General features: G+C 44.1%; 3 protein-coding genes across 10 annotated transcripts; all 3 read right to left on the reverse strand.

The window, feature by feature from the left end:
- Window positions 1-241: 241 nt before the first annotated feature.
- LOC126638057 (arylamine N-acetyltransferase, liver isozyme-like) lies at window positions 242-5,538 on the reverse strand. Of its 3 annotated transcripts, none has more exons than XM_050311688.1 (2): window positions 3,054-3,139; window positions 242-2,623 (listed from the first exon to the last, which is right to left on the reverse strand). In XM_050311688.1, exon 2 carries the CDS (start codon window positions 2,616-2,618, stop codon window positions 1,725-1,727), a length of 894 nt encoding a protein of 297 aa, XP_050167645.1. In that variant the 5' UTR covers window positions 2,619-2,623; window positions 3,054-3,139; the 3' UTR covers window positions 242-1,724. The 3 variants fall into 3 exon arrangements, with proteins under 3 accessions (XP_050167645.1, XP_050167643.1, XP_050167644.1); XM_050311686.1 differs by having other exon boundaries at window positions 3,014-3,125; XM_050311687.1 differs by lacking the exon at window positions 3,054-3,139 and adding an exon at window positions 5,419-5,538 and having other exon boundaries at window positions 244-2,623.
- A 774-nt stretch (window positions 5,539-6,312) lies between these two features.
- Window positions 6,313-20,267, reverse strand: LOC126638060 (arylamine N-acetyltransferase, pineal gland isozyme NAT-3-like). 3 transcript variants are annotated; one of them, XR_007628491.1, is made up of 3 exons: window positions 20,123-20,267; window positions 17,876-19,313; window positions 6,313-7,830 (listed from the first exon to the last, which is right to left on the reverse strand). XR_007628491.1 is itself a non-coding variant. In XM_050311696.1 (3 exons), exon 2 carries the CDS (start codon window positions 19,304-19,306, stop codon window positions 18,455-18,457), a length of 852 nt encoding a protein of 283 aa, XP_050167653.1. In that variant the 5' UTR covers window positions 19,307-19,313; window positions 20,123-20,267; the 3' UTR covers window positions 8,254-8,394; window positions 18,447-18,454. The 3 variants fall into 3 exon arrangements, 2 of the variants coding, with proteins under 2 accessions (XP_050167653.1, XP_050167652.1); XM_050311696.1 differs by lacking the exon at window positions 6,313-7,830 and adding an exon at window positions 8,254-8,394 and having other exon boundaries at window positions 18,447-19,313; XM_050311695.1 differs by lacking the exon at window positions 6,313-7,830 and having other exon boundaries at window positions 17,659-19,313.
- On the reverse strand, window positions 8,382-20,534 carry LOC126638059 (arylamine N-acetyltransferase, pineal gland isozyme NAT-3-like). Of its 4 annotated transcripts, none has more exons than XM_050311694.1 (2): window positions 20,402-20,534; window positions 8,382-9,258 (listed from the first exon to the last, which is right to left on the reverse strand). In XM_050311694.1, exon 2 carries the CDS (start codon window positions 9,249-9,251, stop codon window positions 8,382-8,384), a length of 870 nt encoding a protein of 289 aa, XP_050167651.1. In that variant the 5' UTR covers window positions 9,252-9,258; window positions 20,402-20,534. The 4 variants fall into 4 exon arrangements, with proteins under 4 accessions (XP_050167651.1, XP_050167648.1, XP_050167649.1 ...); XM_050311691.1 differs by lacking the exon at window positions 20,402-20,534 and adding an exon at window positions 20,123-20,267; XM_050311692.1 differs by lacking the exon at window positions 20,402-20,534 and adding an exon at window positions 11,136-11,301.
- Between the last annotated feature and the right edge of the window lie 6,056 nt (window positions 20,535-26,590).

Here is a 26,590-nt window from a genome sequence, read left to right on the forward strand (position 1 = left end):
ATAGAATCATAGAATAGATTGGGTTGGAAAAGACCTCCAAGATCATCAAGTCCAACCCCTGATCCAACTCTAATTACTATATCATGGCACTAAGGGCCATGTCCAATCTCTTTTTAAAAACTTCCAGGGATGGTGAATCCACCACCTCTCTGGGCAGGCCGTTCCAATGCCTGATCACCCTCTCTGTAAAGAATTTCTTCCTAACATCTAACCTAAACTTCCCCTGGCAGTTTAATTATGTAAATTATGGTTAAGTAAATTATGGTTAAGCTTGTATGCTTGATGGTATCCGTGTCCTGGTGGGTCCACTGAATTGCCAAGGCATTGCAGGCTGGGTGTTCCCATGCTCCATGGATGCACACAATGACACTTCTTTGCCCTCTTTAATCAGTTCAAATCTTCAGCTGCAGCAGGCAGTTATTTTGGAGCTGCCACACCTAACAAATACTTATTTGCACAAAGTTATGCATTTCCTCCTCCTGCAAAGCATTGCAGTGCTCCTTATTTAATTCTCTCCCTGTCAAGCACGTCCCCCCTTCATTTGATGGGGGTGGAATGTCAGAGCAAGTCCCTTTTGGGAAGGCAAAGAGCACATTAGGCTGCATCTGGGAAAACACCTGAATTTTAGGCACATCAGGTGCTCTGTGGCTCTTGTGTGGTTGACTAAAACAAGTATTTTCCTTGGGTAAAGACTGATGCTCTTCGTGGCACCTGCCCCAGGTATCTTAAGGCAAAAAGCTTTTATGTTATGGAAATCATGCTGTGAAACCACACTGGTAGCATGTCCTAACTTCCCAGTGTTTTCTTTTGCATCTGTGGTATCACTTTTTAAGGCAGCTTTTGTGCAAAGCACTGCCTGTAATAAATAGGAAGAGTTCTGTCTATAATACTGTCAATGCCCTCTTGACATCACACAAAGATTTGGTCCCAAAAGTTTAAATTATGGTTTGCAAAAGGTGATCTTTGATATTTTTTTCCAGTTTTGATACCAAAAGCCTGATTTTTAAGAACTGTTGAATCAGCTTGTCTTCTATGAATTTTGCTTCAAATTTAGAGACACAGAAATATCAGACTCAGAAAAAATGGGGTGCTCAAAATTAGAGAGCTTCTGGCGGGGGTTAGGTGCCTTGGTGTAAATAGCTCACTTTAAGTCAATTCCTGGTGAGGGAATAGGACTGAAGTCTTTCAATTTATCTCATCATAACCTAATCAGCACTAATGGTGTCTTGTTTTGAGAAACTCTTAACCTTCCTTTTTTTCTAGTAAGTCTTTGAAAGCCAAATTCAGCTCTACTTTTAGATTTTTAAAGGAAGTGAATAATTTGTAAAACTCTGCTGAGAAGACTGGAAGTAACACCAAAAAGGGTTAGAAGTCTTCTGTGTAAAATGGTAACACAGCTTCTCCTTCTGTATCATTTTGGCCTCCTCTGATACAAAATATACCTGCAATAAAATGAGTTCCAGAGGGGTGGAACAAAATGTTAAGGAGTCAAAAGGCAATTTCCATACAAAATCAGCAAATCAGAGGTGGTAAGATGTCTTAGTTTCCAAAGAGGGAGAAGCTTAAGAAAAAATATGCAAATGGTATATGCAGTTAACTAGCAAGGCACTTGAATTTATGAAGCTTTGTGTCTAGTTCAAATTCAGAATCAATTAATGTAATTAATGTTAATTTTAGAACTTTTCTGTTGGATACTTACAGATCCATCTAGCACAGTGCTAGAATTAGATCTTATCCACTAAATTAGGTGGCAAGCCACGAACATTTACTGGTACAAGTTTGTTCTCCAGCACTATGTTGAATTTATCTTTCAGTGTCTTCTCAAGCTCTTCGTCTGTAAGAGTTGTGATGTGCACCAGGTCCGTGTCCTCTGTGTAGTTATACTTCACCTCAGTCAAGGTCCATCCCACTAAGGCAATGAGCCCTTCCGTGGTCTGGAGACTGCAGATTGACTTCTTCCGAAGTATGTTATCTGGAGACACTTGTAGGTACGTGTTTAACTCCTGGAAGTCATTTATGTGTCGTGGCTCAAGAGTGAATCTGTATATTTTTCGGATGTTCCCCACTCCTGGAGTGTCAGTGAAGTGAGGAGTCTCACTTTGCTCAGGAATGTAATGCTTCCTTTTGACTTTCTCGAAGTACCAGGTGCCATTGTCTTCCGTGAAGCGGAAGATTCCAGGGACCTGGGCTTGATCCTTCCCAGAAATCAGCCTCAGTGGCTGCCACATCTGGTAGGCACCACCAAAACCAGCATCCACTATGTAGGAATTTCCCTGGATCACCACCTTCAGCAGGATATGGTTCATCTCAGCAGTGTATGCCCTTCCTGCTGGTTCATAACTATTCCCACCAAGAATGCAGATGTCATAGCCTAATTCTTGCAAGGCCCAAAATAAGAGGTGGTTGATTTCCAGGCACCATCCACCACGTTTCTTTCGCACAATCTTATTGTAAGTGGACTGCAAATCCAGTTCGATGCTCTCCCCACAATGCATGCTGAGGTTCTCAAAAGGAATTGCCCGGATGTGATGCTGGAAGATGGCTGTTAAGGTTTGCAAGTCTGCATCCGTATGGGGCTTGTTGTAAGATATTCTTCCGAAATACTCTTGGATGTTCATTTTGCCTGTGTGAGCAGAAGAACAGCCAGTTACTGCTCTGCAGCTGTCAAGGGCTTCACTCCTCTTTCTGTAACACAGGTTAAGCAGCCTGCAAACATAGCCTGGGCCATTTTATTGAGGATTTGAAAGAAACTTTTACCCCTGACAGGAGACAAATGCAGGCTAGACCTGCCTGTGGCATTTGTGTTTTTTCAGAGAGACACAAGGAGAGGAGCAGGTGACAATAATGCTTTCCCTCTCTCAGGTGTTGCCTTCAAACCAGATGGATGTCTTTCCTATGGGAAGACACGGCACACACTGTAACAGAATCTCTGGCCACAGATGAGGATCCCACATGACAAAAATTTTCTAAAACTGGCAAACAACAGGTTTTCAGAAAAGCTGTTAGACTATACCAGCATAAAAGTCGCAGCAAGTTCCTACTGTTTCTTTTACCAGGTAAGCAATTCTTTCTTTATCCCACAGGTAATTTAACCAGAAGGTTTTACATTCATGGCTTCATTTAACTGGGATTAACATCTCAGTGTGTCACCATTTTAGACAGGCTTCCATGTGAAGTAGATTGTTGTTTTCTTAATCACTTAAATTTCCCTGTGGAGTTTAGACAGGGCTTTGGCCTGTGAAAGGAAGGAACTGTTAATTTTTCTAACCTAAGAATCAGAGGAACTGGTAATTACTAAGAATACATACAAGGTGTATTCACCATCTTTTGGGGTTTTTTTACCATCTTGTACAAACAAAAACCTTCTCTCTCAGCTCAAATTATTTGAAATATTTTGTGTCTTTAGGTCTTTGTTCCCATTTCCTTTCATCATCAGAAAGACACTGTCACTGGTACTGGCTGTGTGGTCAAGATGCAAAAGGCTTGCCGTAACACTTCTAATCCACTGACTCATCTGGTCTTTGCAAGGATTTCTTTTGCCTTTAGTTTAGATTTAATTTGGCTTTTTTCTATGGAAGGATATTTTTTTTTCCAGAGCAATTCACAATATGCTAAGGACTGTGGTAATTTCTAAAAAGTCTGAGATTTCATGCTCAAAGTCCCTGGGAAGATTTTCCGAAAATCATTTGGTGTGGATGAGATGCGAGAATCTCCCTTCTGGTGACTGTTCTCAGCTTTGGTCCATCTGCTCCCCCCCAGCAGTTTGACCCCTGTGCTCGTGCCAGCATTCAAGGGAGTGCTGGGGGCTTGTGAAAATCCCACCTCAAATCCACGGGTGGAAACGCCCCCGCCCCAGCAGGTGAGCACATCAGATGACCTGATCTCTAGGCTTTAACCCCAACCTTGATGCCAGCAGCACAACTCACAGGACTTAGTTTTATTGCTCCTGATCTGCACTGGTACCAGGATTCAGACTGGCTGATGCAAAGCCACAGGAAAATGTGATAGAATAGAGGACCATCCCGATAAGGGAATAAGAAACAAACATTTTCACTTCAAAAGGACCTGAGGAGGCTACATGAAAAAACAGTAATGTCTCTTTGATACTGCACTTTATGGGTTTTTTCCATCCCTTTTTTAGGACAAGGGCACTCATCTCTGGCAGGATCTCCTTGGAAACACTTGTAGGAAGCCATTCCCTCCCCAGTACACAGTGCACATCTATGCTGGCAGGCTCATCCTGTGGTCCTCTGGTTTATTTTCCTTTCTATTCCCACTTTTAGCAATTTTGCATGGCAAGATAGAAACATCTTTTCCCTGTAACAACGTTGGGCTGAACCTCTGTGACCAAGAGGGCTCCAGGAGAGTCCATTAGCCTGGTGGGTGTGATACAATTGAAATTTGCCTTCAAGCAAAAACCTGATGAGTCCCTGTCCTGGGCCAGAAGCAGAAGACCTGATGCCCTCCCTATAACCCATCTCTTGGGTCTGGCTGTTCCCACTGCTCTCAGTTTCCCCTTCCATCCATGAGCAACCTCCCCATGGAGAGCCTCCGTGAGGTGCTGGCAATAAGACCTTGGGAAAACATACTTTGGGAACATGCCTCAGTTTCCCCAGCTGCCCCTTCCCTGGCCTCATCAGTGTAAAGCCTGTATCAGAGACACCCTTTGGTGTGCTCTTGACCTCTTAAAGAGGTTTAAATGTAATAAAGCTGCACTACAACATCATTGGCATGAGGGAGCACCCACATAAATCAGTGTTTACTCCCTCACCTTCCCAAGAGCAGATTTTTTTCTTGGCACGGCCATTCCCACTGTGGGAGCGATGAGGCTGCAGCAGTGAGCAAGCCCTTGCCCAGGGGACAGTTTGTGTTCTAAAACTGAGTTGCCAAATATCCCAAGCCTCAGTTCAGCCTTGTTTACTTCTGCTCCTGCAGCAGCTGAGCTTCACTCAGCAGTTGTGCAGCTTGGTGGGTAGTGAGATTCAGACGTTAGTTCTGCCTGTCTGAAGGAGCCCCTGGGGATCGCTGTGTCCTTCTGTAATTAGGGTGAGTATTAGGAACAGTTCTTCTCTGCTAAAAATCACGAGGGACTTCCAAGGCTGGATCCTCTTGCACATGCCTGTGCTATCTGTTTGATTTTAAATCACGCTGTGAGTCAGTGGCTGCGTTTTTCATATGCTGTGGCTCAGCATAAAGGGGTTAGTTTAACTCTCAAACAATTGGCTGTACTTGGAAAACGCCCTTGCCACACGACACACGCTGTTGGCCCCTGTGTTTCTGTAATTTATGCTTTGCTAATATGCCTACAGTGCTGAGCTCATGGTATGCAGACCCAGAGGGGTGGGCTTTCCCAAACTGAACTTCTGGGCTGACCCAAGGCTGCAGGATGAAGTTAAAGATCAGGCACTCAGCGCTTACCTCTCAGGCAGTCAGCTCAGGCTTTCCTTGTTTGCTCCCAAGCTCCCAGGAAGAGCTGCACTGGGAACTGCTGCTCTTAAAGGTCCAGGCTGCTTTTACAGCCTGTCAGGGACAGTGTTATCCTCTGGCAGAGCAGAAAAAGAGGTGAGAGAGTTTCTTCTTTTATAATAGTTTATATTCAAATTGGTTTATTGGTTTGTTGGTATTGGCGTACATGTAGAAAGCCCTGTCATGACAGAGAGCCTGGAAATGATCCAGTCCCCAAACTGCTTTCAATATTGAGTAGATTTTAACCTTCCACATTACTGAATGGGAACTGAAGCCCTGCAGAAGTACAAAGGAAAAAAGCAGTATGGGTATCATGACCAACTTTTGTAAGTGGTTATAACCTATAAAACCATCCCTGACCCTGCAGGTCACCCAGGGGCTTCAGTCCATGGGGCACCTTGATGGGTGCTAAAGCAGCAAAGAAACAGTACAAATTCTGATACAGATTTTATAGTGTTGACAGTCATGTGGTCCGGATTCCTGTAGGAAGTGACTTGTGATGGAGAGTTATCCAAGGCAAGAAGTCAGTGTTTCACTGATGGGAATGGCAGCTGTTGAATTAATCACACACGTTCCTCCTGGCTGATACCAGCCCTCCCCAAAGCAACAAGATTGGATTTGCCAAGTTGTGTAGCTGTTTAAATCCCTTTGGGTCCAAAAAGAAGCCCTGTTCTCCAGCAGCAAGGACGCTGCTCCCAGAGAACTCTGTGCTCCCTGAGCCTGCTGTGCCTTTAAGGATTCGCCTCCAAAGTTAGTGACAAGGAAAAAACAACCAATGAGCCTCTTTTTTTTTTTTTTTTTTTTTTTATTTTCCTTCCAACAGCGAGTTTCATTTGGTTGCTCAGCAATAAAATCTGCCTCTGTGGGTGTGCTGAGCAGCGGCCAGGAGTGCTGAGCTGTGCCATGGAGGGGCAGCAGCCCTGGCAGGGGCCAGGGCACACAGTCCAGGAGATGTGTCAGCAGAAAGAAAAGTGGTGTTCCCTGTTATTGGCCTTCACATGCTGAATCTCTGGGGCAATGGGTGTAATGCCCTACTCTGATCTTAAAGGTCTATGGTTTTATGGTTCTGTGCTCCTTGCCCTGAGCCTGTGGAACAGTACAAAGTGCAAGAAGCACCCAGGGCACAGAGAGAGGAGCGGGCACAGCCCCTTCTAGGTGTTCCCAATATCTGTTCCCACAAAGGACGGAGCTTCTTGGATCTGCCTGGATCTTCTCCTGCCCCACAACTTTGCAAGACCTGCTTGGGGTTTTGCCTTCATCCCAGTGCTTTGCCCCAGCTGCCAGGCTGCTACAAGGACAAACCTACTGAGTTTAGCTCCTTTAGCTCTTCCACTCTTGTGGGGACCACAGAAAGGCACAGACCACAAACAGGCCATATCCTGGGACAATTTCTTCTGATCATCTGTGTTGTGAGCTGCTGGTCCACACCATAAGAAGCCCCTTTTTCCCTGCAATCCACTACAGGATGGCATTAACATTTCATTTCCCTGGGGGGTGGGAGAGCCTCATGTGTTATAAAGGACTATTGCACACTCACAGCCAAGCACATACAGATGAGTTTGACTCTGGGGAGACAGGGATTTGGGGAGCTCACTGTGTCTCTGTGAAGTACACTTTGAACATGCAGAATAGCAGCAGCTTTTATTCCCCATAAATTGCTAGTTATAGAAAGCTGCATGTACTGCATACCAAGTAAAAAAAAGGTTTGGTGAGTTATTGTGTTTTTAAAAGCCTTAGCTGCAAAATATTAACACATAAAAATAATCAGGACAACTGCAGTGATTAATGACATTTTCTACTTTGGGAATACACGCTGTAATTTGGGGGGGAGAAATGTCTGAATAATTCTACCACACAATGTTTGATTTTTTTTTATTATTATTTAACTGTAAATCACTTATATAATTTACTAAATTATAAGTGCATGGTTGTAATGCTTCCAAGATTTGTACATGAAGGAACATCAAGTATCTTCTCAAAGGGCGAAGTGATCACATTTGAGTAATTTCTCCTACTAGAAATCTTAGCCTTTAGGTATGTGATTAAGATTCATCGTTTCTCCTTATATCAATATAATTTGTATCACTGCTAACACATCCTCAGTAGAACAGATATGTTTCAGAAAAATAATTCAGTGCCTGTTTTGGGATTCAGCCATAATAATTAATGTGCAGTAACACTCAGAGTGACAGTGGGAACCTGGATTCCCAGCAGTCTGCTGCTGGCTGGTAGCAAACAAAATGCTCAGGAACTGCTTCCAGTTCAAAGAAATACTGCTTTTTGGTTATGTCACCAAGAGGACAGGAGTCATGTAAAGAATTGTCACTAATATTTCTTATCATCTGTTTTAGGGCCATAAATAACCTGTCCTTAAGTACACAGCACAGGTGTGACACCCTCTGACTGCCACGTGAGAGGGTGTTGTGGATGCAGGAGCAAAAAGGACAGGCTTGTGGAGCAAACTCAGCACAGGATGTCTTTGTTTTTCTGGCTATTAAATTCCCAAAGTAATACAGTGTTCATTTAAGAGGTGGATATGATTTTCCCCAGGTGGCAGCACCAGGTAATAAAGAGAGAGACATACAGTTCCATCGTTCTGCCCAGCTACTCCTGGGTGTGTTTAGAGAAGCTTTTAAGAGATGAAAGGAGTAGGGAATGGGCAGAGTGTGCTTCCTGCTAAGCACAAACAGAGGACAGTGATTTAATTGAGCTAGGAAGGAATTATTTGTATCCAAAGCAAAAAGAGATGTAGGAATAGTTGTGAAAATCCATTTCTTTTGGAGATTCGTGTTAGTGTGTTCTGCCTTACACTGGTGTAGATGGAAGGGAAAAGTTTAACCTTTAGATGCTTGTCAGAAAGAGGGGGAGGAATTGCCTGTAATGCCCCTGGATTGAATTATAATTCAGGCAGTGAGTTAGAACAGAGACCTTTTTGAATTGACAGGTACAAATTTCTTGTCTAGTGTTACATTGAATTTCTCTTTCAGCGTTTTCTCTATTTCTTCATCTGCAAGCATTCTGATTTCCACAAGATCCATATTGTCCCTATAATTGAACTTCATCTCAGTGAGTCTCCACCCCACCAGTGCCCGGACGCCGTCGGCAGTCTGCAGGCTGCACAGGGACTTGGTCGTGAAGGGCGAGTCGGGCGCTGTCTGCAGGAGGGCATTGCAGCCTCTGAACTCTTCAATGTCTCGTGGCTGAAGGGTAAAGATGTAAATCGGGCGGCAAACTTCATCTTCCACTTTATGGGAAGTGGAGGTATCTTGGTTGAGAACCAACTGCTTCCTTTTCACCTTCTCAAAGTACCAGATCCCGCCCTCCTCCCGGAAGCGAAAGACCCCGGGAGTCTGCGGCTGATCTGCCCCTGAAATCAGCTCCATTGGCTGCCACATCTGGTAGGCTATCCCAAACCCCCCGTCCACAATGTAGGATTTGCCATCAAGCACCACTTTCATCAGCAGATGATTGATTTCCTCTGGGTAGGCGTTGCGCTCCGGGACGTAAACGTTGGCTCCCAGAAGGGTGATGTCATAGCCAAGAGTTTTCAGGACCCAAGACAAAAGGCTGTTGTTTTCCATGCACCAACCCCCACGTTTTTTCCTCACTATCTTGTTGTAGGTTGCTTCCAGGTCCAGCTCAATCCTTTCCCCACAGTGGATGCTGAGGTTTTCAAAAGGGACAGCTCGGATGTGGTGCTGGAATATATCTGACAGAGTAGGCAGGTCTGGCTTATTGTAGGAACCCCGGTAAGAAATTCTGGCAAAATACTCCTTGATGTCCATTCTGCCTCTGAGAGAAGGGTGGGAAAAAATAATAGGTTGTGTCAGAAGTGATGGAAGGCTCTGCCCATCCCTTTCAATGGGGCGCTCGGAAGAGGAGCGGGATTTGACTAACGTCTGTCTCAAAGGCAGCTGAGTATTAGCACTGAGAGAAGCCAATGGGACGCTGCTGATGAGCACAAATGTTATTTTTATTTGCTTCTTTTACAACTGTGATGAGAGGCTCCAGCTGTGCTAAGCACATTTCAGCAGAGTTCCTGCCCAGCAAAGCTACAAATCTCGGTAGGAAGGAACAAAAGCAGTAGCGGAGATGTTTCCCTGCTAGAAATGATAGGAACTGAGACTCTGCAGGTCTGAACTGCTTTGCTCATGCTTTGACTCATCGAAGCAGAAGCAGAAAACATACCCTCCCACTCTTGCAGAGCAATCCAGAGCCTCCTCTGCAACCAAATATGAAACAAATCTGTCCTGCTGTGGTATTTCTTCATTATTTAGGCAGCCTGGCACGAGCTGGTCTCACCTGCTCCTGCTCTCTGTGCCTGCAGTAGCAGATGTGACCTGAAGTGCAAAAGGTTCCTCTAGGGCAGAAAAGGCTGTGGGAGCTTTTTTGCTGCATCTGCTGTGAGCTGCCTCCCCCCAGCACAGCTCAGCTGCCCAGCTCTGCTAATCGCAGCCCCGTGCCACCAGCAGGAGGAATCCAAGGTTTGGGCCAAAACTACAATTTTCAGGAGGGTCTTGGATTTTCTGGCATCATTTTTTTGGGATGCATATGCTTCTTCTCCTCATGGTCACCCCAGCAGTGGGTGTCTGCCCATGTGTAGGGGAGCAGGCATTGCCCTGGGATGGCAGAGGGCTCATTGTGAGACTGTTTCACAAATACGGGGGTGGGAAGCAGCTCAAGCCCTCCCAGCCCTTAATGGAAGGAATGGACCTTTGATGGAGCCAAGTACTTTTGTTATTCCTCCCCAGGCACTGCTAAAATTCAGGCATCTGTAAGTATAGGGTGATGTTGTTCGGATTGCTGGTCCAAGAGGTCCCAAAATGTTCTCAAGTTCCTGTGTAGAACTCTCAAAGTACAACCATAAAATAAACTCCAACAGTTCCAACAGGATTATATTCTCAATCTGATGAAAAATGGCACAGCCAAAATTGTGTGGGAATTTTGGAAAGATACTTTCAGTACACAAACAAAGCAATGAAAATGAATAATCCCCATTTGGCATAATATCCTGGTAGAAGCAGAGAGTGCCTTGCTTTGGCTCCCCTCCTGTCCTAACCTTTAAGGTAGAAGCCTTACAGAACTCAACTCTTGCATCATGGCCACTCCCACGTTTCAACATCCTACAAGCAGACCTGAGTGATCCACTCTGGGGTTAAGAGCATCAAATTTAGGGGACTCTCTTTGTTCAGCTTTTCCCTCTTCCCAAGATTTTCCCCAAAGCCCCGGAACTACAACTCTATTCACTTCTGAAAACTTGGCATAAGCTTAGTTTTTGCTGTGCGAATTTTAAACCAGCATCACCAGCAAGGAGCTGGTTTTCCCTTTCTTTCTCCCCTCCTTTCCTTTTATCATAGCAGGCAGAACATGTGTAAGCAACTTTTACTTACAGGGAAAACGCTGGTGTGGGTTTTGTCTGTCTGTCTGTCCGTCTCTTGCGGGTGTTTATAAGGCTGTTTTAACTGAAATAAGGCAGATGGCACAAATTCCTGACTTGCTTCAGGCAAACAACTGAGTAAATAAAGCAGTGTATCTGCGACACTGAGCAGCTGAGTTCTCCCTGCTCTGCCCTTACGCCATTTCCGCTGTTTTTTATCTCCAGCCAGACTTAACTTCCTGGTTAGACAGCGCTCAGCTACCAAGATCCGGAGGTTAAAAGAAAGGCTTACCTGCAAAATCAGTTCAAGCACCAGGATACCTCCAGGATTTGAGGGGAGGTGGTTCTAGGCTAAAGCAAGTGGCGTGGCTGGCTGTCCTCTACCTAGCACAGGCAGGGCTAGGACTGCTCTCCAGCTGCTCCTCAGGGGAATGTCTTTTCCCTGAACTTCCTTTCACCCGCCTCTATCAGATTGCAAAGCGGGGGGAAAATAAAAAAACAACAAACAATGAAACAACCTCAAAGGGTGGAGCGTGAGAGCTGGAGTGAGCCAGCAAAGCCAACAGCAGTGGCTCGACACACGTGCATACCTGGCTGTTAGAGCAGAGGCTGCTTCACATTTTCACTTGTTTCCTGCTCTCTGCAAGGGCCAGCTCAGGCTGTCACCAGAAGGGTATGTTTTTGTTCCAGTAGCTTGCTGGATGCACTCAGGTGATACGGGTTTTTTTCTCCCAGCTGTTAGGTTATTATTTGTTTGGAAACGTGGGGAGTAAATCTTGCACACATTGTCTGAGAAGGATTTTCCACTGTTTCTGAAAATCAGCAAGATTTCAGCACAGTAACTTGCACCTGCAACCCCCTTGCCCCAGCCAGCAGCATGAGAACTTCAGCCCTGCCTCTGCTTCGTTTGCTCTCTGTGATTTACATGCATTTTTTAATTACTATAAATTTCGTAGAATATAAGGAAGCGCTGTCACAACAGTGTCTCTTCTTTTGTCTTTGCCCACGGGTATCACCTGTGGATGCCATGGTGGTGAAAATGTTCTTGGCAAAGTGATGGCTGTGAAGTGCTAACACATAGGGAGATCCACCCTTTCACCACGTTATATTCACCATGTTGATTTTGCACTTACCAATTTTGCTTGCATTTTGCCAAGACAAACCTTATTCATTCTCTGACATATACAGCTGGATTTTTTCCTGTTAACTCTCCAAAACTCATTCCAGTCCTTCCCATTTAGTATCAATGGCAAGTTTCATTCAAACCCTGATTTACTGGGATAATTAGCAGAGATAATAAATCAGATGAAGCAGACACAATAAATCAGATGAAACAGAGAGATCTGTGGTAACCCATTACACAGCTCCACTCCCATATCAAAATTTGGCTCTTTATTATCCCATCAGTGGCCAGTGTTTGGTCCCCAGGCCATTAAAGCCACGAGCTCTCCCCCTCCCCAGGCGTGCCTGAGGCTGTCACAGGGCAAAGCTCAGTCGGTGAGTGCTGAAGGTGAGGAAAGGCTGGTCTTGATCCCAAAGCCCTGCTGGAGTCTGTTTACCTTTCAGCCCCGTGCCAGATCACCAGGGCTAATTCCAGGAGTGCTGGGGTGATAAACAGCAATCACAGCTGGGGGTAATGGCCATGACCTCGCCTGCACCCGTCCCCAAGAGCCACAAAGGGCAAAGCCCAGCTTAGGCCAGCTGGGTTGTGGAGAACACGACCACAGAGGGAATGTGCAAGTGGGAATGTCCTTGGAAAGGACAGTGCTGTCCACCTGGACACTGAAATGCCATTTCCCTTGGCAGGAGCTGAAGCTGGCTGAGCCTTTTCTAGAAGATCCTCAATGTAATTGCACTCAATTTTATTTATTTATAAATTTAAACTGCTGACAGCATTTAATTTATTACTGAAATCCTCCTCTCATCCCAACTCTCAGGAGAGGCCTCATCAAATATCCCTCCCTCCCTGCTTTAATGGAGTATTATATGCTGCAATATTTGCCTGGGGAAATAAAAGCATTAGGTACTCTGTTTGGGGTAAAAGTTGAGGGTCTACTCTGGTCATCTCTCTGGCACACTGTATAACAAAGCAAGGTAGTATTAGATTATATCATATTATAACCAGAATTCTTAATATACAAACTACCTGGTATGCCACTTAACTATCTGGTTTTGATGGGAAGATAAAAAGAGAGACTTCTAAAGTAATAAAGCAGTTGAGGTGTTTTAAATGGAATTAGTATGAAATCTTAAACTCAAACACAAGGTCAGATCCTACTGAGCTCCTGGAAAGGGAAACACTGCACACCCTGAGCCGAGTGGTTGACTCTTGCCTTTCATTTCCAAAGGGAATTTAATAGAAGCAGGCTGCCCTAGCTATGTAAGGCATCTTTCTGAGGGTTGGTGGGTGTCTAAAGTTATCTCCTCTGCTTATTTTGCCCTGCTAATATGAGGTTTTTCAGACAAGCCGAATCTGAGGCTGTTAGTGAAGAGCAAGGAGACCACGTTGGTCTGCAGGTCCTTCCCTCCCTGAGGGCTTCAGCATAAATCTCGTGCACGTAAATGGTCGTAATTCAGTTAAATTCCATTACAAGGGGAACAATCTGCTTTTCTGCATGAATGGCTTTATTTCCTATAAGTTTTGAAAGAAAAATAGAACATTTTAAGTAAGTGCTTTGGTGAAAAGCATCTGCCTGTTAGGAAGAAGGAGAATTTGCTTCCATTTCATAAGAAATAGTCAAACACTCAACGTGCCCTTCCTTGTTTCCATCTCGTGGGCCTCTTCTCCTGGAGATGCCAGCAGTGTTGTCAGACCATGGAAATGCTGAGGAGAAAGTTCTGAAGGTTGCAAAGGAAAGTCGAGCTGGTTTTTCTGAACGTGCTGGTGGCTGGGTCTGTGAGAGCTGGCGAGCAGCTGGGGAGGCTCCAAGCCATGATAGAAATGGCTTTACTGGCATTTGGAGACAAAGTGTTGGAGAGCACTGATTGCAGGGCAGTGCATTGTCCTGTGAGGGGAAAAAAGGCCTCATTTGAAATGAAGATATTATGTTGGTCTAGTCCGAAAGTCAACATAAGTCATCCTGTTACAGTTAATTAGCTGATCATCTGCAAAAATCCTGTACATAAAACAGCCTGTGACCTGAGCACACTTAATTCCACCCATTTAGGTACAAGCTGCCAAAAAAAGAGGGTTTGCAAGTCACCAGTATTGTTGCAAGATATTTTAAGAGGGAAATATTCCCTAATATTGAAAAGATGCAACGACCAAAGGAAGAGTTATAGGTGTATGAGTACAAGGGGGTGATGAGCATTCACTCAGCTTCTGAAATTCCTTTGGTGATCTATATATATATACACACTATATATATATATATATGCACTATATATATATACACTATATATACTATATAAAATATATAGTAAATATATAAAAAAAATATAAAAATATAAATATATAAATATATAAATATATTAGATTTATATTATATATTATATAATACATTATATTATATATGTTTTATATTATATATTATATTTATAATTATATTAGATATTATAAATATATATAAATATTTATAAATTTATATATTTATAAGCTCTAAAAAAATTAAATCTTTGTACATGTGCTTAAAAGCAGCAACAGTCACCATTTATGAGCAGTGAAACTACCAAACCCCTTCCTCAGCAGGGTTAAATTGAACTCATTCCACCATAGCCACACAGTAATGCTGCGTCCACCCTCCTGGCTTTGAGCCTGCTCCTCCAGAGAGCTCCTCTAACACCAAACTGCTGTTTCAGTGCAAAGACTCTCGTGGACTCCAGTGGGAATTTGGATCAGTCATAATTCAAGCAATCAGCCTGGAAGCATGCAAAGCAGGAACAATTATACGAGTTCTGTCATTCCCATTACCCAGATTTTATTTATATTTCTTTTTTTGGAGATAGGTGGGAGGGAAACCTTTTATCTCAGTGAAGAGTAGGAAACAGAATGTTACAGCGACAGCAAAGGGAAAAAAAGCACCTGTGCCTTTGGAAAACACATTTTCATTACAATGCACTAACATGCATCACAGAAATAATATATGTTTGTGATGGCAATTTACTGCTGCCACTCCACTGCTGAATTTGGAGTGCAACTGGGGGAAAGAAAGAAGAGATGCTCTGGATTCAAAATGCTCCCCCAGACTTACCTTTACTGGGATTTTATTGGCTTTCCTCCCTGCAATGTGCTCATGGGGGACACAGGTGTGACTTCCAAGTTGCACTACAGGAACTCTTTTTTTGCCCTGTTTAGGAGCTCCTGTTTAGCAGGTGATATTTTAGCTCTATATCCACACATATTTAGAACATGTTTCCTAGAGAATTAACTTGATTTCCACGTAAAATAATTACACTAGGCAGTTACAAATGGCTTTGTAACTTTTTAAAATTAAATTATGGTTATTTTGCAAACCAGCACTTTGTAGTGGAGGATGATATCTGGTCCTGGTGGGTCCACTGAATTGCCAAGGCATTGCAGGCTGGGTGTTCCCATGCTCCATGGATGCACACAATGACACTTCTTTGCCCTCTTTAATCAGTTCAAATCTTCAGCTGCAGCAGGCAGTTATTTTGGAGCTGCCACACCTAACAAATACTTATTTGCACAAAGTTATGCATTTCCTCCTCCTGCAAAGCATTGCAGTGCTCCTTATTTAATTCTCTCCCTGCCAAGCACGTCCCCCCTTTATTTGATGGGGGTGGAATGTCAGAGCAAGTCCTTTTTGGGAAGGCAAAGAGCACATTAGGCTGCATCTGGGAAAGCACCTGAATTTTAGGCACATCAGGTGCTCTGTGGCTCTTGTGTGGTCGTCTTTTCCTTGGGTGAAGACTGATGCTCTTCGTGGCACGTCCTGTACAGTACCTGCCCCCAGGTATCATAAGGCAAAAAGCTTTTGTGTTATGGAAATTATGCTGTGAAACCACACTGGTACAAGTTTGTTCTCCAGCACTATATTGAATTTATCTTTCAGTGTCTTCTCAAGCTCTTCGTCTGTAAGAGTTGTGATGTGCACCAGGTCCGTGTCCTCTGTGTAGTTATACTTCACCTCAGTCAAGGTCCATCCCACTAAGGCAATGAGCCCTTCCATGGTCTGGAGACTGCAGATTGACTTCTTCCGAAGTATGTTATCTGGAGACACTTGTAGGTACGTGTTTAACTCCTGAAAGTCATTTATGTGTCGTGGCTCAAGAGTGAATCTGTATATTTTTCTGATGTCCCCCACTCCTGGAGTGTCAGTGAAGTGAGGAGTCTCACTTTGCTCAGGAATGTAATGCTTCCTTTTGACTTTCTCGAAGTACCAGGTGCCATTGTCTTCCGTGAAGCGGAAGATTCCAGGGACCTGGGCTTGATCCTTCCCAGAAATCAGCCTCAGTGGCTCCCACATCTGGTAGGCACCACCAAAACCAGCACCCACTATGTAGGAATTTCCCTGGATCACCACCTTCAGCAGGATATGGTTCATCTCAGCAGTGTATGCCCTCCCTGCTGGTTCATAACTATTCCCACTGAGAGTGCAGATGTCATACTCTAATTCTTTGCAACCACCAAAATAAGAGGTGGTTGATTTCCAGGCACCATCCACCACGTTTCTTTCGCACAATCTTATCATAAGTGGACTGCAAATCCAGTTCGATGCTCTCCCTGCAATGCATGCTGAGGTTCTCAAAAGGAATTGCCCGGATGTGATGCTGGAAGATGGCTGTTAAGGTTTGCAAGTCTGCATCCGTATGGGGCTTGTTGTAAGATATTCTTCCGAAATACTCTTGGATGTTCATTTTGCCTGTGTGAGCAGAAGAACAGCCAGTTACTGCTGTGCAGATGTCTTGGCTCTGCCTGGATCTTCTCCTGCCCCACAACTTTGCAAGACCTGCTTGGGGTTTTGCCTTCATCCCAGTGCTTTGCCCCAGCTGCCAGGCTGCTACAAGGACAAACCTACTGAGTTTAGCTCCTTTAGCTCTTCCACTCTTGTGGGGACCACAGAAAGGCACAGACCACAAACAGGCCATATCCTGGGACAATTTCTTCTGATCATCTGTGTTGTGAGCTGCTGGTCCACACCATAAGAAACCCCCTTTTCCCCTGCAATCCACTACAGGATGGCATTAATGTTTCATTTCACTGTGGAGTGGGAGAGCCTCATGTGCTATAAAGGACTATTGCACACTCACAGCCAAGCACATATGGATGAGTTTGACTCTGGGGAGACAGGGATTTGGGGAGCTCACTGTGTCTCCGTGAAGCACACTTTGAACATGCAGAATAGCAGCAGCTTTTATCCCCCATCAATTGCTAGTTATAGAAAGCTGCATGTACTGCATACCAAGTAAAAAAAAGGTTCGGTGAGTTATTGTGTTTTTAAAAGCCTTAGCTGCAAAATATTAACACATAAAAATAATCAGGACAACTGCAGTGATTAATGACATTTTCTACTTTGGGAATACACGCTGTAATTTGGGGGGGGGGAAATAATTCTACCACACAATGCTTGATATTTTTTTTTATTATTATTTAACTGTAAATCACTTACATAATTTACTAAATTATAAGTGCATGGTTGTAATGCTTCCAAGATTTGTACATGAAGGAACATCAAGTATCTTCTCAAAGGGCAAAGTGATCACGTTTGAGTAATTTCTCCTACTAGAAATCTTAGCCTTTAGGTACGTGATTAAGATTCATCGTTTCTCCTTATATCAATATAATTTGTATCACTGCTAACACATCCTCAGTAGAACAGATATGTTTCAGAAAAATAATTCAGTGCCTGTTTTGGGATTCAGCCATAATAATTAATGTGCAGTAACACTCAGAGTGACAGTGAGAACCTGGATTCCCAGCAGTCTGCTGCTGGCTGGTAGCAAACAAAATGCTCAGGAACTGCTTTCAGTTCAAAGAAATACTGCTTTTTGGTTATGTCACCAAGAGGACAGGAGTCATGTAAAGAATTGTCACTAATATTTCTTATCATCTGTTTTAGGGCCATAAATAACCTGTCCTTAAGTACTCTCACAGTGCAGCACAGGTGTGACACCCTCTGACTGCCACGTGAGACGGTGTTGTGGATGCAGGAGCAAAAAGGACAGGCTTGTGGAGCAAACTCAGCACAGGATGTCTTTGTTTTTCTGGCTATTAAATTCCCAAAGTAATACAGTGTTCATTTAAGAGGTGGATATGATTTTCCCCAGGTGGCAGCACCAGGTAATAAAGAGAGAGACATACAGTTCCATCGTTCTGCCCAGCTACTCTGGGTGTGTTTAGAGAAGCTTTTAAGAGATGAAAGGAGTAGGGAATGGGCAGAGTGTGCTTCCTGCTAAGAACAAACAGAGGACAGTGATTTGATTGAGCTAGGAAGGAATTATTTGTATCCAAAGCAAAAAGAGATGTAGGAATAGTTGTGAAAATCCATTTCTTTTGGAGATTCGTGTTAGTGTGTTCTGCCTTACACTGGTGTAGATGGAAGGGAAAAGCTTAACCTTTAGATGCTTGTCAGAAAGAGGGAGGGAATTGCCTGTAATGCCCCTGGATTGAATTATAATTCAGGCAGTGAGTTAGAACAGAGACCACCTGCTTTAATTGACGGGTACAAATTTCTTGTCTAGCGTTATATTGAATTTCTCTTTCAGCGTTTTCTCTATTTCTTCATCTGCAAGCATTCTGATTTCCACAAGATCCATATTGTCCCTATAATTGAACTTCGTCTCAGTGAGTTTCCACCCCACCAGTGCCCGGACGCCGTCGGCAGTCTGCAGGCTGCAAAAGGACTTGGTCATGAAGGGTGAGTCGGGCGCTGTCTGCAGGAGGGCATTGCAGCCTCTGAACTCTTCAATGTCTCGTGGCTGAAGGGTAAAGAGGTAAATGGGGCGGCAAACTTCATCTTCCACTTTATGGGAAGTGGAGGCATCTTGGTTGGGAATCAACTGCTTCCTTTTCAACTTTTCGAGGTACCAGGTTCCGCCCTCCTCCCGGAAGCGAAAGACCCCGGGAGTCTGCGGCTGATCTGCCCCTGAAATCAGCTCCATTGGCTGCCACATCTGGTAGGCCATCCCAAACCCCCCATCCACAATGTAGGATTTGCCATCAAGCACCACTTTCATCAGCAGATGATCGATTTCCTCTGGGTAGGCGTCGCGCTCCGGGACGTAAACGTTGGCTCCCAGAAGGGTGATGTCATAGCCAAGAGTTTTCAGGACCCAAGACAAAAGGCTGTTGTTTTCCATGCACCAACCTCCACGTTTCTTCCTCACTATCTTGTTGTAGGTTGCTTCCAGGTCCAGCTCAATCCTTTCCCCACAGTGGATGCTGAGGTTTTCAAAAGGGACAGCTCGGATGTGGTGCTGGAATATATCTGACAGAGTAGGCAGGTCTGGCTTATTGTAGGAACCCCGGTAAGAAATTCTGGCAAAATACTCCTTGATGTCCATTCTGCCTCTGAGAGAAGGGTGGGAAAAAAATAATAGGTTGTGTCAGAAGTGATGGAAGGCTCTGCCCATCCCTTTCAATGGGGCGCTCGGAAGAGGAGGCAGCTGAGTATTAGCGCTGAGAGAAGCCAATGGGACGCTGCTGATGAGCACAAATGTTATTTTTATTTGCTTCTTTTACAGCTGTGATGAGAGGCTCCAGCTGTGCAATGGAGCAATGTTGTTCAGATTGCTGACCCAGGAGGTCCCAAAATGTTCTCAGGTTCCTGTGTACAACTCTCAAAGTACAATCATAAGATAAACTCCAACAGTTCCAACAGGATTATATTCTCAATCTGATGAAAAATGGCACAGCCAAAATTGTGTAGGAATTTTGGAAAGATACTTTCAGTACATAAACAAAACAATGAAAATTAATAATCCCCATTTGGCATAATATCCTGGTAGAAGCAGAGGGTGCCTTGCTTTGGCTCCCCTCATGTCCTAACCTTTAAGGTAGAAGCCTTACAGAACTCAACTCTTGCATCATGGCCACTCCCACGTTTCAACATCCTACAAGCAGACCTGAGTGATCCACTCTGGGGTTAAGAGCATCAAATTTAGGGGACTCTCTTTGTTCAGCTTTTCCCTCTTCCCAAGATTTTCCCCAAAGCCCCGGAACTACAACTCTATTCACTACTGAAAACTTGGCATAAGCTTAGTTTTTGCTGTGTGAATTTTAAACCAGCATCACCAGCAAGGAACTGGTTTTCCCTTTCTTTCTCCCCTCCTTTCCTTTTATCATAGCAGGCAGAACATGTGTAAGCAACTTTTACTTACAGGGAAAACGTTGGTGGGGGTTTTGTCTGTCTGTCTGTCCGTCTCTTGCGGGTGTTTATAAGGCTGTTTTAACTGAAATAAGGCAGATGGCACAAATTCCTGACTTGCTTCAGGCAAACAACTGAGTAAATAAAGCAGTGTATCTACGACACTGAGCAGCTGAGCTCTCCCTGTTCTGCCCTTACACAATTTCTGCTGTGTTTTGTCTCCAGCCAGACTTAACTTCCTGGTTAGACAGCGCTCAGCTACCAAGATCCGGAGGTTAAAAGAAAGGCTTACCTGCAAAATCAGTTCAAGCACCAGGATACCTCCAGGATTTGGGGGGAGGTGGTTCTAGGCTAAAGCAAGTGGCGTGGCTGGCTGTCCTCTACCTAGCACAGGCAGGGCTAGGACTGCTCTCCAGCTGCTCCTCAGGGGAATGTCTTTTCCCTGAACTTCCTTTCACCCGCCTCTATCAGATTGTAAAAGCTGGGGGGAAAAAAAAAAGAAAAGCAAACAACAAACGAAACAACCTCAAAGGGTGGAGCGTGAGAGCTGGAGTGAGCCAGCAAAGCCAACAGCAGTGGCTCGACACACGTGCATACCTGGCTGTTAGAGCAGAGGCTGCTTCACATTTTCCCTTGTTTCCTGCTCTCTGCAAGGGCCAGCTCAGGCTGTCACCAGAAGGGTATGTTTTTGTTCCAGTAGCTTGCTGGATGCACTCAGGTGATACGGGTTTTTTTTTTCTCCCAGCTGTTAGGTTATTATTTGTTTGGAAACGTGGGGAGTAAATCTTGCACACATTGTCTGAGAAGGATTTTCCACTGTTTCTGAAAATCAGCAAGATTTCAGCACAGTAACTTGCACCTGCAACCCCCTTGCCCCAGCCAGCAGCATGAGAACTTCAGCCCTGCCTCTGCTTCGTTTGCTCTCTGTGATTTACATGCATTTTTTCATTACTGTAAATTTCGTAGAATATAAGGAAGCGCTGTCACAACAGTGTCTCTTCTTTTGTCTTTGCCCACAAGTATCACCTGTGGATGCCATGGTGGTGAAAATGTTCTTGGCAAAGTGATGGCTGTGAAGTGCTAACACATAGGGAGATCCATCCTTTCACCACGTTACATGTTGATTTTGCACTTACCAATTTTGCTTGCATTTTACCAAGACAAACCTTATTCATTCTCTGACATATACAGCTGGATTTTTTCCTGTTAACTCTCGAAAACTCATTCCAGTCCTTCCCACTTAGTATCAATGGCAAGTTTCATTCAAACCCTGATTTACTGGGATAATTAGCAGAGATAATAAATCAGATGAAGCAGACACAATAAATCAGATGAAACTGAGAGATCTGTGGTAACCCATTACACAGCTCCACTCCCATATCAAAATTTGGCTCTTTATTATCCCATCAGTGGCCAGTGTTTGGTCCCCAGGCCATTAAAGCCACGAGCTCTCCCCCTCCCCAGGCGTGCCTGAGGCCGTCACAGGGCAAAGCTCAGTCGGTGAGTGCTGAAGGTGAGGAAAGGCTGGTCTTGATCCCAAAGCCCTGCTGGAGTCTGTTTGCCTTTCAGCCCCGTGCCGGATCACCAGGGCTAATTCCAGGAGTGCTGGGGTGATAAACAGCAATCACAGCTGGGGGTAATGGCCATGACCTTGCCTGCACCCGTCCCCAAGAGCCACAAAGGGCAAAGCCCAGCTTAGGTCGGCTGGGTTGTGGAGAACACGACCACAGAGGGAGAGCAGTGATTGCAGGGCAGTGCATTGTCCTGGGAGGGGAAAAAAAGGCCTCATTTGAAATAAAGATATTATGTTGGTCTAGTCCGAAAGTCAACCTAAGTCATCCTGTTACAGTTAATTAGCTGATCATCTGCAAAAGTCCTGTACATAAAACAGCCTGTGACCTGAGCACACTTAATTCCACCCATTTAGGTACGAGCTGCCAAACAAAGAGGGTTTGCAAGTCACCAGTCTCTGTCACTGTCAGGTCAGAAATGGCTGAGTATTCCAGCCTGAGCACCATAATTTTGCACCCAAAAAATATTGTTGCAAGATATTTTAAGTGGGAAATATTCCCTAATATTGAAAAGATGCAATGACCAAAGGAGAGTTATAGGTGTATGAGTACAAGGGGGTGATGAGCATTCACTCAGCTTCTGAAATTCCTTTGGGGATCTATATATATATATATATATATATATATATATATATACGCTATATATACACACACTATATATACTATATATACTATATATACTATATATTATATAAAAATATATAAATATATACATATATAAATATATAAGATTTATATTATGTTATATAATGCATTATATTATATACGTTATATATTATATATTATATTTATATTATATATTATAAATATCTATAAATATATATTTATAAATGTATATATTTATAAGCTCTAAAAAAATTAAATCTTTGTACATGTGCCTAAAAGCAGCAACAGTCACCATTTATGAGCAGTGAAACTACCAAACCCCTTCCTCAGCAGGGTTAAATTGTCCTCATTCCACCACAGCCACGCAGCAATGTTGCTTCCACTCTCCTGGCTTTGAGCCTGCTCCTCCAGAGAGCTCCTCTAACACCAAACTGCTGTTTCAGTGCAAAGACTCTCGTGGACTCCAGTGGGAATTTGGATCAGTCATAATTCAAGCAATCAGCCTGGAAGCATGCAAAGCAGGAACAATTATACAAGTTCTGTCATTCCCATTACTCAGATTTTTATTTCTTTTTTTGGAGATAGGTGGGAGGGAAACCTTTTATCTCAGTGAAGAGTAAGAGAACCTTACAGCGACAGCAAAGGGAAAAAAAGCAACTGTGCCTTTGGAAAACACATTTTCATTACAATGCACTAACATGCATCACAGAAATAATATATGTTTGTGATGGCAATTTACTGCTGCCACTCCACTGCTGAATTTGGAGTGCAACTGGGGGAAAGAAAGAAGAGATGCTCTGGATTCAAAATGCTCCCCCAGACTTACCTTTACTGGGATTTTATTGGCTTTCCTCCCTGCAATGTGCTCATGGGGGACACAGGTGTGACCTCCAAGTTGCACTACAGGAACTCCCCATATAAATACATTTTCCACATGTTTGTTTCCTGCCTCCCTGGTATGTCCACAGCTGGTATGTCCAGCTCAAATTAATGTGCACCAGGTATAGTGTATGGAAAAGAAGAGAGGTGGAGTATTCACACCTGGAGCAGTGAGGGAGCAAACGGAGCTGGGAGGAATCACCTGTGAATCAGCTGGCTGGCAGCCTGCACACTGCAGCAGCCAAGGAGGCAAGGAAGGAGGAATGCAGCCCCCCAGGGGTTTGGGAAGGACTGAAAGCTGGGAAGCAGATTTTAGATTAGGTCAGTGTGGGGATAGCAGAGTGGGGAAAGAAATTCAAGGTAAATTGTCAGAGCTGGTGGGATCTCAAACCACATCCACTTCTGCATCGCTTGGCTGGGAGCTGAGTGAACCTTATAAAACGAAAAAAATAATTTCAAGTTGCTGAATCTAATCATCTTCCATGAATCAAGCTATGCCAAAAAGCAGCCCTTGCCCAAAAAACAGCTCCACACCTGCTGTGCTGACTCACAAATTACTCACAATATTATTACTTTTTTTTCTAGCGAGGAGCAATTTGGTCCTGGATTGTATGAACTAGCAAATGGCCTTTGCTGGGAAATGATGAACCTGATTAAATTGACATCAACCTTGGGCATTTTCATCCCATGAGGTAAAAGACAAGTAATTTCCATGCAATGGAGATGGTACTTTCTTTTCCTCACCAAAGCATTGCAAATTGATGCTGCACCCAGGTCAGTGTTTCCTCACAGGCAGACGCTGAGGATGCTGTCATGCTGGAATATTGTCATTCCCCTTCCAAACCTTCATTTAATAGAAGTTGTAGCATGAAATTCTGGTCAAATAGTCCTTGAAAAGTAACCACCTGCTTTTTTTAAGCATCTGGAGACACAACTCTTCTGGCCCTCTATTTAAAATAAATAGACCTGTCATAGAGAAAAACCCACGGTTCAGCCACACACCGTGAAGTCCCTCTGAGACCAAACCCAACAGTAGATTTGTCAATTCACAGTGATGTTATTTTTAATTGCTTTCTCAGCAGTTGTGCTGGGAGCCCGGCTGCACCTCGTGTTCCAGCACAGCTCCTCCCAGCACAGATCACATCCCCCTGGGCCAGAGCAAATGGACTCAAACATGACACTTACAAATAGAGTGTTGTCACTGGGGCTGGAATCTGGGACCCTGAACACGGGATGGTGATGGAGGAAAGTGCCTTCAACTCAGGAAAGCTTTCTGCTAAAATACCAGAGCTGTGCAAACCCTTTGGGAAATTTTCCAGATGTAGCAGGACTCGGCAAAGCAGCTGCCATGTCCTTTTTCCTCACTTTCCAGCTTTCATGAGAGGCACCAGGTGCTCCCCAGCCCTGCAGGGAAGACAGGGTGAGCAGGTCTGTAAATTCTTCAAGTGAACCCTATTCCTTTCATCACCCATGAAAGCACTGAACAACCTCACCAAAGCAATCACCAGCCCCTCATCTTTCTTTTCCAGGTCCTTACTCAATTGGCAATTATTCTTCTAATTCCTGTCTGTGCCAGCATAGCTAATAATTTTCCAGACAGTGCTGTATCAAAATCTTTACTGAAATGCAGCACCTGAAGTCCCACTTCACGTTCCTTCCTTGTAGAAAGTCACGTACCTAATCACAGAAACCCAGCAGTTAATTTGGGCTACTATTTTTAACAATCTCCCATTCTGTGGTTATTGCTCACAACAGTCAGAGGCAGCCACAGCATCTGATGTGCCTGGATCTGTCCCTCCCCTTATGCATCTCTCCCAGGGAAATTCTCCAGTGGCACCTGAAATCAGACAGTGGGAATGTATATTCTGCTCTTAGCTAATAATTGAGAGACTAAACCTGCCTGGCTGCTGGGGACTCAAGGGAAGGGCTTGGAAATTGGCTGAGAGCTTCCCTCTCAACTTTTGTCAAAGCAGCTCCTGAATGTTTCATCATAGGAAAATTTGCCTGCATATTTATGTGGCCACAAAGATTCCCGGTTTAAATCTGCAAAATCAATTCACCAACTGCATGGGTTCTCTTCTCTCTGTTGTTACTCCAGCTAACACTTCTGATTCAGTCTTCTTCCCTCTGCACAATGAAGATGTAAATAGGCAATGTCCTGCCTCCTCCTCCTCAGAAAGAGTTTCTCTTAATCCTTTGCCCATTAATGTACCATTTGTTCATACCTAAGGGTGCTTGGTCAGGACAGCAGGAGTGAAGCCCAGCCTGGCCAAGTGGGCAGACTCAGAACCAGAAGAAAAATCCTTTTTTTTTTTTTTTTTTGAACTGCCATCAGTCAATCAGTGACCTGGAGTAAAAAACAGACAATCAACATCACAAAACCAGTTAGTTCCCAATGCTGCCAAGTACAAAACCAAATCTCGCTTTGGTTCAAGGTGCAAACCCGAATCATAACTCCAATGCCCAGTTGTCATTCCATCTTTATTTCCTTTTTCCTTAGTGTCTGTCCAGTGCTGAGGCAGAGCTGCTGCCACACTACATATTCCAGCCTTGGAACAGGGTTAATTTTGCCCTTCCCTCCCTGGGGACCTGCACATACTTTCAACACTGCACATCATTTTATTAGTTCTATTCCCAGTCTCCAAAACGTCGAGTTTCTTTTATATGAATGTGCTGCAGTTTAGTACCATCAGCAAACTCTGCTGAAACAGTGAGAAATGCAGACCTAGGAAAGATCCCTGTGGAAATCCACCCCCAGCCCTTCCACAGCACCAGCACTTTGCTCTCTGTCAGCCCTGCAGCACTTTAATTCCCATAATCTACTCTCATTTGTTTCCCACCTCTTTTCCTGGCCTCCATTAATGATCTGGGTTTTTGTGTTATGTCTTTAAAATGCTGACTAATAATACATACATGTTTACTTTTTCCACTGGTAGCACCTTTGTGAAATATCAGTGATCACTAGATGTCACTGTAATTTTACTCTGTCTCCAGCCCTACTGAACCAACGTGATCCCTGGGCTCTAGTGAGCTTGCTTTCAAATCCTTTTGAAGAATTTATTCATGATCAGAAAACTACCCAGCTGCCATCCAGACAGAGGGTCTCCTGGGGTGGGAGGGAAGGACAGGTTGAACACACAGGTTTCTGCTCAACACATGAAAGTCTTGTTAATTTTATGCTGAATTATTGAATCCCTCAGGTGTGTGCCTGCAGCAAATTGTGTGTGCAGCCCCACAGTGCCCTGGCTGTGTGGGGTTCATCAGGGCTGGAACATCCATAATGTTCCTCTGCAGGTTTCCCTGCAGCTTTAATGGCCAAAAGCCCTTAAAATCCTTAAAATTTTGTTGTTGTTCCTTAATAATCACCCCCCTTTTCTCCCAAACACACAGCCTGGATTCCTTCACTATCATCTAAGCACTCCCGT

Source organism: Myiozetetes cayanensis, unplaced genomic scaffold (genome assembly GCF_022539395.1).
Source record: "Myiozetetes cayanensis isolate MyiCay16 unplaced genomic scaffold, myiCay2020 scf16, whole genome shotgun sequence".
Classification (NCBI taxonomy): Eukaryota; Metazoa; Chordata; class Aves; order Passeriformes; family Tyrannidae; genus Myiozetetes; species Myiozetetes cayanensis.

Bases quoted from the DNA above. Each gene is read 5' to 3' on its own strand.
- LOC126638060 (XM_050311696.1), bottom strand. From the start codon at position 19,306: ATGGACATCAAGGAGTATTTTGCCAGAATTTCTTACCGGGGTTCCTAC.
- LOC126638059 (XM_050311694.1), bottom strand. From the start codon at position 9,251: ATGGACATCAAGGAGTATTTTGCCAGAATTTCTTACCGGGGTTCCTAC.
- LOC126638057 (XM_050311688.1), bottom strand. From the start codon at position 2,618: ATGAACATCCAAGAGTATTTCGGAAGAATATCTTACAACAAGCCCCAT.